At 33.2% G+C, this 13,984-nt stretch overlaps 1 protein-coding gene across 1 annotated transcript; it reads left to right on the top strand.

Moving 5' to 3' along the window:
- The first annotated feature begins 11,238 nt into the window (after positions 1–11,238).
- LOC113318480 (homeobox-leucine zipper protein HAT5-like) lies at positions 11,239–13,594 on the top strand. Its single transcript, XM_026566643.1, has 3 exons — positions 11,239–11,791; positions 12,377–12,771; positions 12,852–13,594. The coding sequence occupies exons 1-3, from the start codon at positions 11,692–11,694 to the stop codon at positions 13,293–13,295; spliced, it is 939 nt and encodes a 312-aa protein (XP_026422428.1). The 5' UTR covers positions 11,239–11,691; the 3' UTR covers positions 13,296–13,594.
- Positions 13,595–13,984: the final 390 nt, after the last annotated feature.

Genomic DNA, 13,984 nt, shown 5'->3' with positions numbered 1-13,984 from the left:
GAATGAGGTTATGCGTGTTTAGATTACATCATATGGTTAATGAGATTTGTGTTTACTATGCAGCTTCTACTGATATTGTTGGGGCGATCAAAAAAAGGAAAACACTATCATTATCGCTATTTACTTTCAAAGGACTATGGATTTTTTATGGATGTAAAAATCAAAGTTATAATTTAAGAACCCCTAGAATGGATGAATTTGTGACAAGCTTCCTGGTAAAAAGATACTGAAGATTCGATGAACATTATCACATTATTGATGAGTTTCACAGTGAAAACCATCTAAACTTCCTCAGTACTTCCTAAGTATCCCACATATCGTCTCCTGCAAGGTTGATTCAGGGTTTGAGGTCATATTGCGCCTATAAGATCATTGGTTCCGTCCAGGTAGAAAATTGCAATTACCGATTCATTTTTTGATATTTAGTAGAGATTTTTAGTAAATTATTCTTAAAATAGTTTTACAGAAAATTGATAATTATTCTTAAATTTCGTAGGTCACAAGAGTTTGATTGAAGATTTTAGTTCTCTTGCGTCAAGGTAAGTTTATCTATTTGTTGTAGTGATTTATTCTTCGATTTAATTTTCAATGTGAACAGATTTTGGGAACTAAATATGTTCGGTGTTGAGAGTTAGTGGATGTATAAGCATGTCAAAAGTATTTTTTGGGAAAAGTCACAAGGTGCTTGCAGATATCACCTTTACATTCTAATTAGGATAATCTCCCACTATTGCGGGTTCCTTATTTGCATTCTTGGTATTGGATACTCACAAATACAGATCAGGATATAACAAAATCTCCCACTATTACCAGTTTTGGTCACTTATAGCCTGGGTTATGTTGTTGTTTCTCTTTTCTTTGTTGTGATGGAGATGTCAATTGATATTGATAAAACAATTTGACGATCCTGCCAAGATTCTGAACATTAAGGAAATCCTCAATACACCCCTCCTGCCACTGATGGAAACACTTAACAAGAAAACTGATGTGCAGAAACATACCCAGGATCCTTTTGAAGGACCATTTCGTATGAGTTAAGGAATGTTACTAACATTTGACAGACCTTACACCATGGGGGTTCAACTGCAGTTCTAATTGCAAAAAAAAAAAAAATTGTTATCCTTTTTCACCGAAAGTTCTTCTATTTTCTATAACCGCAAAAAGTGGTTGAAAGTTCCGTTTAAGTGGCTGTTTTGGTGAAATTTTTTAATATAAAGAAGTTGTAGTTGTTGTTTTGTTCTGTATACTCCCTTTTCCGTTACATTACTGGATATGTTTCTTTACTTATAGAAGCTTGAGTGAGAACTCTGCAAGATTGGCCACCACAGACAGAAGCCAAATACAACATTTCCTCCAAGAATGCATGTGATGTCAAACCTATAAAAAGGTCATGTAGTATACAATGATGAAAAGGGACTTATCCATGGGAATTAATAGGATTAAACTTTTTAAGTGTACTTATAAGATGTTGGTTGAATACTTTAATGGATAGAGCCATTGCTAACATGTATGATTTGATACATTTGTATCATTTATTTTGCTAAATGTAATGGCAGATGATCGCGGTCTCTCGGATAGAGACTAAATATGTGTATTTGAATTTGATCTTCCAAAACTTTAAAAAACAAATCCATGGAAGAACCATTAGTATGTTGGTTGCTGAAGGTTTTCATTTCCAAGGCTTAGATGAGTATTTCATAGACCCATCGGTACTTGCACAACTGGAAATCATTACGCTTGCACACCTGGAAATAAATAATCGAAGAAAAAATCAATACAACTAGATGGAAGGTTGGCTACTTTGACATTCTCAGTCAATTAATGAAAGATTATGTAACTAATAATGGAAATAGAGATCGGGGCTAGGAAAGAAGCAAATGAGTAAGCATTCCATTTGCTTAGACGGACAATACTTGGAAAAGGAATTTCTGCACAATTTTTGCACAAAAAACAGAAGTAATCCTACGTTGTACAGGTCCGAGTCATGTTATGATGTGTGTGTGATGGCATATCTTACTAAGCGAAGTGCATTAGTGTTGTTTTTGGAATTTGTGATTTTGTGGGCACAAAAGAAAGATGACATCCAAATGGAGGTGATATATGAAATTAATCTTAAAACAGCTCTCGCACTGCCCACTTGGAAAAATGGAATGTCCACATAATCCAACTCATTAATAACACAAAAAAGATATCTACGTAAACATACGAAGATGCAAAATGAAATTGAAAAATATCAGGCTTTACATATAATTCTCTTCGGAATGTAAGTTGTAGGCCATTAGTTAGTTTAAATTCCAGCCGAGTAAAATGTAGCAGCCATGCCATTGAATACGTAGGAATTTCCCGGGCCGTTACGGCACGAGTCATATGCTAGTATATATATATATATATATATCCTATGGTGAGGACCGACAGGTTTATTTTTGAAACCGCGTGATAGAAAAACTCTAAAATAATTATACTTTCGAGCATTTTAATTTAACATTCAACGACAACCAGCCATCAGAAGATGGAGGGGTTTTGAATTAGTAATTATGTTTTTAACTCGGGAGGAGTATTACAAATAAAAGAGGAGGAACAAATATTGATGTGTGAGGGGCGAATTCAGAGTCAAGATTTGGGTCAGAATTTCAAAGTTGAAACTGCTACAGGAAGGCTCCAAACCATGGGATTCATGGAAGTCAAATTCGTTGGAAAGAGAGAGGGAATCCCAGCCGCTAGTAAGATAAAATAAATATAAATTATGAAATGAACGGTAAAAATGACATATTTAAAATGTTAATTTTATATATTCAAAAAATTCAATTAATATTTAATAAATTTAGATATTTTATATATTAATTGTTATAGAAATTGATCAAGATACAAATATAAAATAGTTAACAGTCGAGTAGAACAAATATATTTTTGTGCAATATGCAGGAAATATGTTTCTACTTAATTTGACGTGATTTATATACGATGATGTACTTTTTTTCCTCGATAATAGAAATTTTATTGATACTAAAGAAATGTCTAAAAAAACTTTACAATTCACTCAAAGGTACATCCATCACTCAACAGAAACGAAAATAGGCTTTATGTGGAATTTTCAGTTGAGATAAAAAAGCAGGCATGTACAAATAAATTCTTTTCTCACCTCTAGGTAAAGTTGCACCTAGTTTAGCTAGATTATCTGTAGAAATTTTGTATTTCCTATAGTTATGAACAAAACTTAAACTCTTCAGACTGGCTAAAATTTTATTCCATCTTATAACAACATACCAAGGTAACTTCCTAGAAGTAAAAGACTTGATAGCATCAATTGAATCAGACCTAATACATACCTGCATAAAATACCTGCTTATTTCCCATTCACATGCATTTATGACTGCAAAAATCTCCGCATAAAATTTGTTGTCACACCCAGACCTCGTGCAGTAGCAACCAGAAATCCTCCTTCACTATCTCTACCAGTAAAACTATAACCAGCATCACCAGGATTTCCCATTGATGCACCATCACAACATAGAAGTATTTGGTTTCCAGTTAGAAGGTGAAAGAAGCATTTAATGACATTATTACTCTTCACTTTTCTGAACTTCATACCAAAGAATTTTGTACTCTGTAAGTCTTGAGCAGTATTCCACATGTAGCCTTTCATTCTCACTTCACATTCATTTGTAAAATGAATGATTCTTGTTTCAGTTCTTCTGTATTGGGATGTAAACCATCATACACTGCTCTGTTTCTTAAAAAACATAGTTCCTTCATCATTATAATAACTGCAGTTCTCCAAATTTCTTGATAGTTGTACTTTACACGTGGTGTATTGTGTCGTGTTTACATCTTTATAACTTGGGATTCAGAACAAGGTGATATATTGTCACCCTAGATCTTCATATATGATATCATTCTTTAACTTTGAAAGTCATGATGAGTGAACTCATTAAAATCATGGAGTTATAATCGGTTGGGGAATTCTTAGAATCTTTTATCTTCTTTTTGCTTGTGATTGTGATTGTTAAACCTTTACTCAGTTAACCACTATGTTGTCCATCGTCAATAAGTTTGATATTGTTTCTGGTTAAGTTTTCAATCTTCAATATAGTTGTTTCCTTAGGAAAACACCTATCTCATCCATGTAGTTCTCTTATTGAATCTTTAAATATAAATAGACTGGACCTCAAAATAGTATTTGGGTATCTTTATAATCAAATTTAAAAATGAGTACTTCGATTAAGAATTCGTAATGCATGTGAAGATAGAATCATAAGAAAGATTTGTTAAAATAGTTCTCTCTAGGTTAACTCGATATATAAATTCTAAACATAGTATTGTTTCTTAGTTAACTCAACATACAAGACTATCACTTGTAAACATCATCATATATCAAAAATTAAGTCCAATAATCTAACTTCCAAAATATTTTGGGAATCTCTTATCCTCTATAAAGTCCAGCGATTCATTTAGAAGAGCTTTGAGAAAAATTTGTCCTACTAAAGTTAAATTTTCCACCTATACAATCGAACTACAATACTTTGTGTAACATGTGTGAAGGATCCAAAGAGATTGCAGATCAGTTTGGGCTTCTACTACTTTTGGATGAAAAGTTTTTAATGATGCATGTACAAATATACTTGTTAAACAATGACTAAATGAGTGGTTATTTTCAATCGTAATATGAGCTGGGAGGAGTGTTACAAATAAAAGAGGAGGAACAAATATTGATGTGTGAGGGGCGAATTCAGAGTCAAGCTTTGGATCAGAATTTCAAAGTTGAAACTGCTACAGGAAGGCTCCAAACCATGGGATTCATGGAAGTCAAATTCGTTGGGAAGAGAGAGGGAATCCCAGCCGCTAGTAAGATAAAATAAATATAAATTATGAAATGAACGGTAAAAATGACATATTTAAAATGTTAATTTTAGATATTCAAAAAATTCAATTAATATTTAATAAATTTAGATATTTTATATATTAATTGTTATAGAAATTGATCAAGATACAAATATAAAATGGTTAACAGTCGAGTAGAACAAATATATTTTTGTGCAGTATGCAGGAAATATGGTTCTACTTAATTTGACGTGATTTAGATGGATGTACTTTTTTTCCTCGATAATAGAAATTTTATTGATACTAAAGAAATGTCTAAAAAAATTTTACAATTCACTCAAAGGTACATCCATCACTCAACAAAAACGAAAATAGGCTTTATGTGGAATTTTCAGTTGAGATAAAAAAGCAGGCATGTACAAATAGATTCTTTTCTCACCTCTAGGTAAAGTTGCACCTAGTTTAGCTAGATTATCTGTAGAAAAAATTTATTTCCTATAGTTATGAATAAAACTTAAACTCTTCAGACTGGCTATAATTTTATTCCATCTTATAACAGCATACCAAGGTAACTTCCTATAAGTAAAAGACTTGATATCATCAATTGAATCAGACCTAATACATACCTGCATAAAATACATGCTTATTTCCCATTCACACGCATTTATGACCGCAAAAATCTCCACCATAAAATTTGTTGTCACACCCAGACCTCGTGCAATAGCAACCAGAACTCCTCCTTCACTATCTCTACCAATAAAACTATAACCAGTATCGCCAGGGTTGCCCATTGATGCACCATCACAACATATAAGTATTTGGTTTCCAGTTAAAAGGTGAAAGAAGCATTCAATGAATCTTTAATATAAATAGAATGGACCTCAAAATAGTATTTGGGTATCTTTATAATCAAATTTAAAAATAAGTACTTCGATTAAGAATTCGTAATGCATGTGAAGATATAATCATAAGGAAGATTTCTTAAAATAGTTCTCTCTAGGTTAACTCGATATATAAATTCTAAACATAGTATTGTTTCTTAGTTAACTCAACATACAAGACTATCACTTGTAAACATCATCATATATCAAAACTTAAGTCCAATAATCCAACTTCCAAAATATTTTGGGAATCTCTTATCCTCTACAAAGTCCAGCGATTCATTTGGAAGAGCTTTGAGAAAAATTCGTCCTACTAAATTTAAATTTTCCACCTATACAATCGAACTATAATACTTTTTGTAACATGTGTGAAGGATCCAAAGAGATCGCAGATCAGTTTGGGCTTCTACTACTTTTGGATGAAAAGTTTTTAATGATGCATGTACAAAAAAAAAATGAGCTAAGGTTGTATTATTCTAAGAAAAATGTGCTTGGACTTTGGAGATAAAGATGCAACAAGTTGTTTGAAAAAAATGGTATATCCTTCAAAGCACAAGGAGAATTCTTATGCCGCTTTTCGCTGATATGTACCTATGCAATTTTCAAGAATGAAATATTAGTTTCTTACTAAAAAAAATAGATGGCGTTTAACCAATCCTAACAACTAAACTTCTTAGTACCTGCATGTTTATACATTATGATGCATCTTATGATAGAGGTATGTTATGACATTGCGGGTGTTTAAAAAGGTAATATGGTCACCAAATGCGCCTCAATAATTACTGAAAAAGGATAAAAACATGGTTGTATTATAAGCAGTTAGCTATGCCAAGATTAATCAAAAATGTAATACGATTTCCTTACATAGCATCACTAAGAACGTTATTTGTTTTACTTTGAATCAAAATAACCAAATTAGCTGGTCCGGTTATAGTATTTTGGATGACCATTTGATTATTTTACCTTTTTTCTTAGTTTAAAATGTCTTTTGTAATAACTCAACAACAGATTGTGCGGCAGCATATTTACAAACTCATGATATAACTAGCAAATAGATAAGAATTGTTCCTTGATTCATATTTTACTTATTATAATTTCTTTGATTCCACATATTTCATTTTTCAAACATTATAAAAAAATAAAATTAAAAAGATGTTTCAAAACGTTAGATCAATTAGGTAAATGAAACTTTCGTTGTTTTTCTATTAAGTATTTTCTTAAAATTATACAAGAAATTTTATTGATTTTTTGTCAAATATATGTATTTTAATCTTTATTATGTTGGGTTATATACAAAAATCAGAAAATTAGATTTTGGCCTACTTGGAATAATAGTAATTTGGTAGACTTAACTGATTGTATCTTCAATGAAAATGATTAATGCATATGCCAAAAACTTTCAGTTATTCTAAGCGCAAACACTACGGTGACAGGCTAGGCCAGATTAAGAGGTTCTAGCTTAGTATGAGTTTCTGCATTGGCGAAAAAATAGTTTCCGACAGCTTAGAGCAGTTCCAATGGAATGAACAAATTAAATATTTATTCATTTTGATCCCACTATGGACTCAACAGAAGAGAAAAACGGGTGGACAAACAGGAAAAATTATTGGTTTGCCCATTGTGGTTCTTAAAGAGCCGTGCGTCTCCCTCCTGAACGTGCGGGTCAGCTTTCTTAAATCCGCGTCGTGTCCTTTCTCCGTTAAAGGCTCTTTGGAAACCGCACGGATCTATTCTACCCGCCAACGGGTACATCTCAACGGCTCCAAATTTAGTCATCCAACGACTCTCTTTGAATTTCCTATAAATACTACTCATGTCAACCTAAATTTCACAACTTCACCTCTAAATCTCTCTCCAAAATCACTAAAAATTGCCTCGAAGTGGGTCTTTCAGATCTCGTGGTCGTAAATACACTTTAGAAGATGATTTAGTTATTTGTAGAACCTTTATTTTTCAAACAAACGATAAAATCAATGGGGATGAATCCGTGCTGAGGAGAACGATTTGGGATAATATTTTTACGAAGTTCATCGCAGAAACATGGAACCCGTCTAATCGTGAAGCTAAAGGATTGTCACATTGTTTTAGTGTACTTAGTCGGGAAATATCCGCATTCCTAGCTCTACTAGTGCACAATCACCAAAATAAACTGAACGTTGAAGCCATAGATGAAGTGGAAGCAAGAATAGCTATGTGGGAAGTATCTCACGGCAGACCTTTCACCTTCCAAGATTCAACATTCTTAGAGAGCTCAACAGATTTAACCCCTTTGACATCCTGGGAATGCCACCTGGCGGCTATTAAATGAGGATGTGAATTAACGACTATGTAGTAGTTGCTTTAACCTAATGTATTTTCTTTAATCTGATGTAGTTGGTTTAATCTAATGTAGTATGTTTTTATTATAAGAAAGGTTTAAATTAGTTAATATTGGTGGTTCATATACGAAGAAATTTTTATTCATTAGATAAACATAACACATAACACCAAACTAAAACATAAAAGAAATATCACGAGTGACTATTTATGGGAATGAGTTTTACAAAGGTTTGTAACATTGCAAAATTAATATATAAGAAACAACAAGAGCCTATAACTAAGATTTTAATTCATGGGTACGGATGTCAAACGCTATACAAAAGTTCTATGGATGGTTCACCGTGGTAATTCTGGATTATCCAACGAAGAACTGGTGAGTATTTTAATACCTTTGTTCTCAGTGAGCAACTCCATCATAGTTTCATTAAAATCATATTAACTAAACTTGTTTTTATGTGTTCTTCAGAAAACCATGGCTCAATCCCAGTTTATTGAAGAAAACGGAAGAAATTTCAAGCATTTTGAATGCTATGAAATCTACAAGGCTAATATCATTGGATTTGATGTAGTTTTATGTTATATGTAAGTCTAAATGCAATAAATATCGCTTAATATAAACTGGAAATCTAATTTAAGGTTTAACTATTTCTATTCATTATTATTACTGCCACTTCTTTTACGAGACATAAACTTACACAAAACTAACTAAACAACTTCAATAAAAAATTTAGTATAACCTTTGGCCTTATGGTTATCTTCATTTGACATATCTTCCACTCAACACGCGCTTTAACAGTTTCTCTTTTGTTTTTGTAACTACGGTTCTTCACTTTCAAAACTAGAGGTTTTCTTTGCCTTTTGGCAGAACATTTCCTTGGATTAACTTCTAAGACTTCCACTTCCCTTTTACTATTTTCAATTTTTTAAAAACTACCGCATATCTTAGAAACAACAACTTCAAGTTTTTCATCACAAAAAAGTGTAATAGCCTTTTCAGACATTTCAGTTTTGAAATCCAAAACACAAGAATAAAAACTAGAAGAGAGTAGTAAATAAAATTCAAAAGGAGTGAATTTTGGTGTGAGTGGAGTGCTTGAAGTTAGTGGTAATTTGTAGTAGTAAATATTACCATTTTTTACTGTAGCAAAATAGCTGTTGCAGGATTTACTTTGACCGCCAACGGTATTAATTCTCCACCGTGGATTTCTTAAACTCGTCAGCGTTCAATTATCTATCGCGCGCTTTATGAGTTCCTACCCAATACTTTTACTATAGTGTAAAATCCACTATTCCCATCCACCTTGCTCAATATATTTTTCAATCAGGTGAGTTCCATATGAATTGCGCTTAGGCAAAGATATTATCTGTTGCATAATTCAAATAAGTAATTACATTAGAATTGGCTGAGCATATTTCATCGTGTCCACTGGTCATAACAATAATGTGAAAATATTTTAATGTTGAGTTAATTTCTTCTCCAAAATTTTAACGACTAGCAGATGGTTAACTTTGTTCTTCATAGGAACTAAATGAGTTTTTGTATGATTATTCTTGTCTATCATGACACTTAAGCATAGCATATTCAGACTGTTAATCGAAACTCCAGTGATTCTCCATTGTGAAAAATGGTAGATCATTAGATGACGTTGACTACATCTGCTGGCTTAAAATCATCGTGTCAATAGTGGGATTATGCATCATCTTGACCACTAAGATTAGCTACTTGTTAAGCTATAAAATATATAGATATTGTTGTCTAGCGCCATGATCTTGATCTTGAGTGCCCATAGAATTATCAAGAATGTTTAGCAGTACAACATTGCTCCCTCCTTACCATTAAAAATACACAACTATTGAAAACTTACTTTCTTTCCAATAACAAAAATATACTTTTAGAAAAATGGTCCAAAAATTCAAGTATGTTTAAAATTTTATGTATTTTTTTGTTCTGAGTTTATCAGTATTAAGTCGTATCCATGTGTGTCGTCGGATACAAGTTAATACAACATAGACACAATTCGTATCGGATAAACGGTGATACACATGACTAGAGAATTTTAGATTAGTCTCCACAAATACAAATGAGATACGACAAATACGAGATAATATCGACAGGTACGACAAACCATGTTAGACTTTAAAATCAAATTATATATTTTTTTTTGTAATGAAAAAACAATTATAAAGATCAAGAAAAGTTACACATAGTTTGGGTTAGGTTGTAACCTGATTTGCATCTTATCCTAATAAAGAGTTTTGAAAATATAAATGAATGGAGTTTCATAAAGATCGCATGTTGTTATTACTTTGGGTATCTACCCCAAATCAATAGCCGCCTCATTTTCTCTGTTAGTTACAAATACATAAAAGAAAAAAAGTTCTTAATGTTAACATTGATCATTTTTTGTTTATAGCTATTGCAATATCTTGGAAGAATTATGCACCTATGGTTTTAATTGTTACAATAGCTTTTGATATTGTAAAAGCGGATGATACATATAATCTGGATAATAACTTCATATCAGTCTCAGATGAAGTTAATCATATAGATTCAGTCATCAGAAGGATAATTCAGACTGAGTCAATTCCAAATAAAACTGAATTTGAATATTAACAAATTCTATCGGTAGTGATATATCTTTATTTCCGGATTAAAAAAAAAACAGGGTCATTGTTCGTTTACTAGCTTCCATCTTATTATAGCTTGCCAACAAATGCTTTGAGTCCCGTTTATCATCTTGCAGACGTTTCTGCACCGATTTCAATTTGGATATCCGCAATGTAGTCAATATCGGAATTCGGTGAATATCGGTCGAGTATCGAGACATGATATTTCGGTGAATACCGGTGAAATATCGGCCAATATCAACGAAATATCGGCCAGTACCGGCGATATCGGCATCTCGGGGAAACACCGAAACCGATATTTTCCGCGGTATCTCGGCCATCTCGGCGGAGATTAACTGCATTGGATATCGGTAGCCCACATATGTACTGCCCAAAATCACTTCCAGCAGTCAATTCCACCCAAATTTCCGGTAATTCGGGTTTGTTCTTTCTTTTCTTTTCTTTTTTAATTAAATAATTTTTTTTGAAGCATGTTTGGGTTGGGTGTTTACTGTTGAGTAGACAAATAAAAAGCTAGAAACAAGGGCATAAATGTAAATGAAGTGGAAAGTGTCTCTTCAATTTTGCGTATTAAAACCCAACGCCACCTCCAAAAACACAGAGAAAAGAAAGAATACTCTTCTCTACTCTCTCTTGCGTCGTCTCTGTTTCTTTCTCTCTCAAATTCTCATCAGAGAACTCAAGACACCTGAAGAAGAAGAAATTTCTAAACAGTTCCTGCCATTCCTTCAACCAGAGAACTTCCTTTCTCTAGATTCAGACTCTCAATTTTGGAGGGTATTCAACAAAATTCCATCTTCTTCTGAGTGATGGGTGTGAGTATCCGATGGTCTCATACTTCTCACATAACTGAGATTCTCATTACAAGTTTTTTCCGTCATAAATCTTAGACCAAAAATAAATAAAAAATCAGTGTAAGAAATCATGACTAATTTGAAGTGTCAAAATTATTAATTAGTTACAAGAATTCTAATAGATACACAAGGGTTTGGAAAGAAAAATTATCGAAGGTGGAAGGGTTTATGGTGGTTCTAACATCAGCTCGATGCTACTTCAAAATCAAAGGATTTCGTCTTCTTCTACTGTTGATAATAATAATCTCGTGATTCCTAGCTCTTCTTCTTCTGCTGCTGCTGCTTTTCCTGGTAAATTATTCATCTCCTTCAAATTTCTATTCATTTTCTGAATTTTACTGTAGTTATTTGACTTTGGTAATTGATTTGTTCATATTGAATTATGGGTTTCTCTGATCATGTATAAATGTTTGGTCTTTATTCTGTTTGATTCCACCCCTTAGTAAACCTGTGATCTACAATGGATTGATTGATTAGGTGTTTGTGGAGTGATTTCATAATGGGCCATGATCTTTCCTTTTATTTAATCATTCAGTTCATGATTCTTTAAAAAAGTTATGTTAGGTTCTGTTGCATTTAGAAATTGAACCAAAAAAAGATCAGAAAAGATGTTAAATGTAGCTGTCTATTTGGAAAAGCATTTATTGATTTGGAATGAAGCTGGCAAAATTCGCTTCAATTGGCGATGTGGAACACCCATTTCTCTAGAAACATGAAAAAGGTGTCGAAAAGGTTGAAGTGATGGCTGCTAGTTTAAGCAAATTGTTGACTGCATTACAGCTTTTAATGTGAATTAGGCTTGGTTGGTGATTTAATGTGTATTAAGCTTATGGCTTGTGAAGTGTATTTGAATGTGTCGTTCACTTTGGTTTGCAGGTTCGAGATCTATGGTTAATTTTTCAGATGCTAATGGAATTAATTTCTCGGGCAAGTCGTTTTTCCGATCATTTGATTACGAAGAAAATGGGGATGAAGATTTCAATGAGTATTTTCGACAACCTGAGAAGAAAAGGAGGCTGACTGTCAATCAAGTTGAGTTTCTTGAAAGGAGTTTTGAAGTGGAGAATAAACTCCAACCAGAAAGGAAAGTTCAACTTGCAAAGGATCTTGGTTTGCAACCCCGGCAAGTTGCAATATGGTTTCAGAACCGTCGTGCTCGGTGGAAGACAAAATCCTTGGAAAAAGATTACGATTCTCTGAAGGCTAGTTACGACACTCTGAAGATCAACTATGAAAACCTTCTGAAGGAGACAGAGAAACTTAAGACTGAGGTAAATTAAATTCCCCTTACAATGACGACATTCTTACTTCTATTTTAGTGCTAGCACTGATTAAACTTTGCTCTGAACAGGCTCTTACCCTCACAAACCAGCATTTGCTGCACGAGAAAGAGATGGATAACTCAGAGTCGTTGCATCTTATCGAACAATGTCACACGCGAACACAGAAATTCATCCCAGTTGAAGTTTTTGGGGAGAGACCATTGGATGTAGCTTCTATAGTCTGTAAGCAAGAAAGTTTTAATTCATCGAACAGTGATGTCGTTGATACTGATAGCCCACATTACATCAATGGTCTACACTCTTCTGCTCTGTTGATGGAGCCTGCAAATTCATCTCATGTCTTTGAAGTTGATCAGTCGGATCTCTCACAAGATGAAGACGAAAACTTTAGCAGGAATGTGTTACCTGCCATGTACAACTTTTCAAAGCCTGAAGAACCAAACCCACCTGCAAATTCTTGTAACTATGGCTTTTTGGCGGAGGATCAGCCTGTTTGGTTCTGGTCTCATTGAGTCACTATGTGGTGATTATGCATGTATTTACTCTCATAATTTGCTTTTCTTTTGTCGCATGTTATATATATATATATATATCTAAATGTCGAATAAGCACCAGAACCGTGATTAAATTCACCCCCAAACCATATGTGGTGGTGGGTTTGTTAATAGTCAGTTTGAACTTTGAAGTGATGACGAATATGGATTTTCCTTCCTCCATTGTAATATTATTCTTGCTTGTGTCGTTTAGTTGTTTGTGCTATATGATTTATCAGTGGAAGTTTTCTTTATTTGAGTTCGTCAATGTAGTTTCATTATCATGTAAAAGGAATGCAATAGATATTATAGAGTTTCAGCGCCTCACATTTCCTCCGTGGAACATACAAGTGTCAGGCTTATGCACGCAATGAAGTTTTACAGTGCCCAGTGAAATCCTAATGATCCCCTACAAATTTTGCATTTGTAGTTAAACTGTTAGAGGCTTTAATAGTGAACTTTTCAGATTTTATCGAGAAAATTAGGTTATAAATTAAATTTGAAAATAACTTCTAGCAGTGGAAATTATTTTTTTCTTGTGTTGAACATAATTTTTTCTGGAACCTACAGATATTTCTGTAAAGCGAAACTTTTTTACTTTTGGAAACTACCTGTACTTCTGTAGAGCTGCTGCTTCTGGTCTACAAACTAGTTACGTTGGATTACAA

This window comes from Papaver somniferum, chromosome 10 (assembly GCF_003573695.1).
Source record: "Papaver somniferum cultivar HN1 chromosome 10, ASM357369v1, whole genome shotgun sequence".
NCBI classification, from domain to species: domain Eukaryota; kingdom Viridiplantae; phylum Streptophyta; class Magnoliopsida; order Ranunculales; family Papaveraceae; genus Papaver; species Papaver somniferum.
The sequence above is the reverse complement of the archived record's forward strand: the minus strand, read 5'-3'. Positions and strand labels throughout refer to the sequence as shown.

Excerpts from the sequence above, each read along its gene's own strand:
- LOC113318480 (XM_026566643.1), top strand. The coding sequence starts at position 11,692 with ATGCTACTTCAAAATCAAAGGATTTCGTCTTCTTCTACTGTTGATAAT. Across the intron at positions 11,792-12,376 it reads TGCTGCTGCTGCTTTTCCTG|GTTCGAGATCTATGGTTAAT; the intron begins GTAAATTATTCA and ends TTTGGTTTGCAG. Across the intron at positions 12,772-12,851 it reads CAGAGAAACTTAAGACTGAG|GCTCTTACCCTCACAAACCA; the intron begins GTAAATTAAATT and ends TGCTCTGAACAG.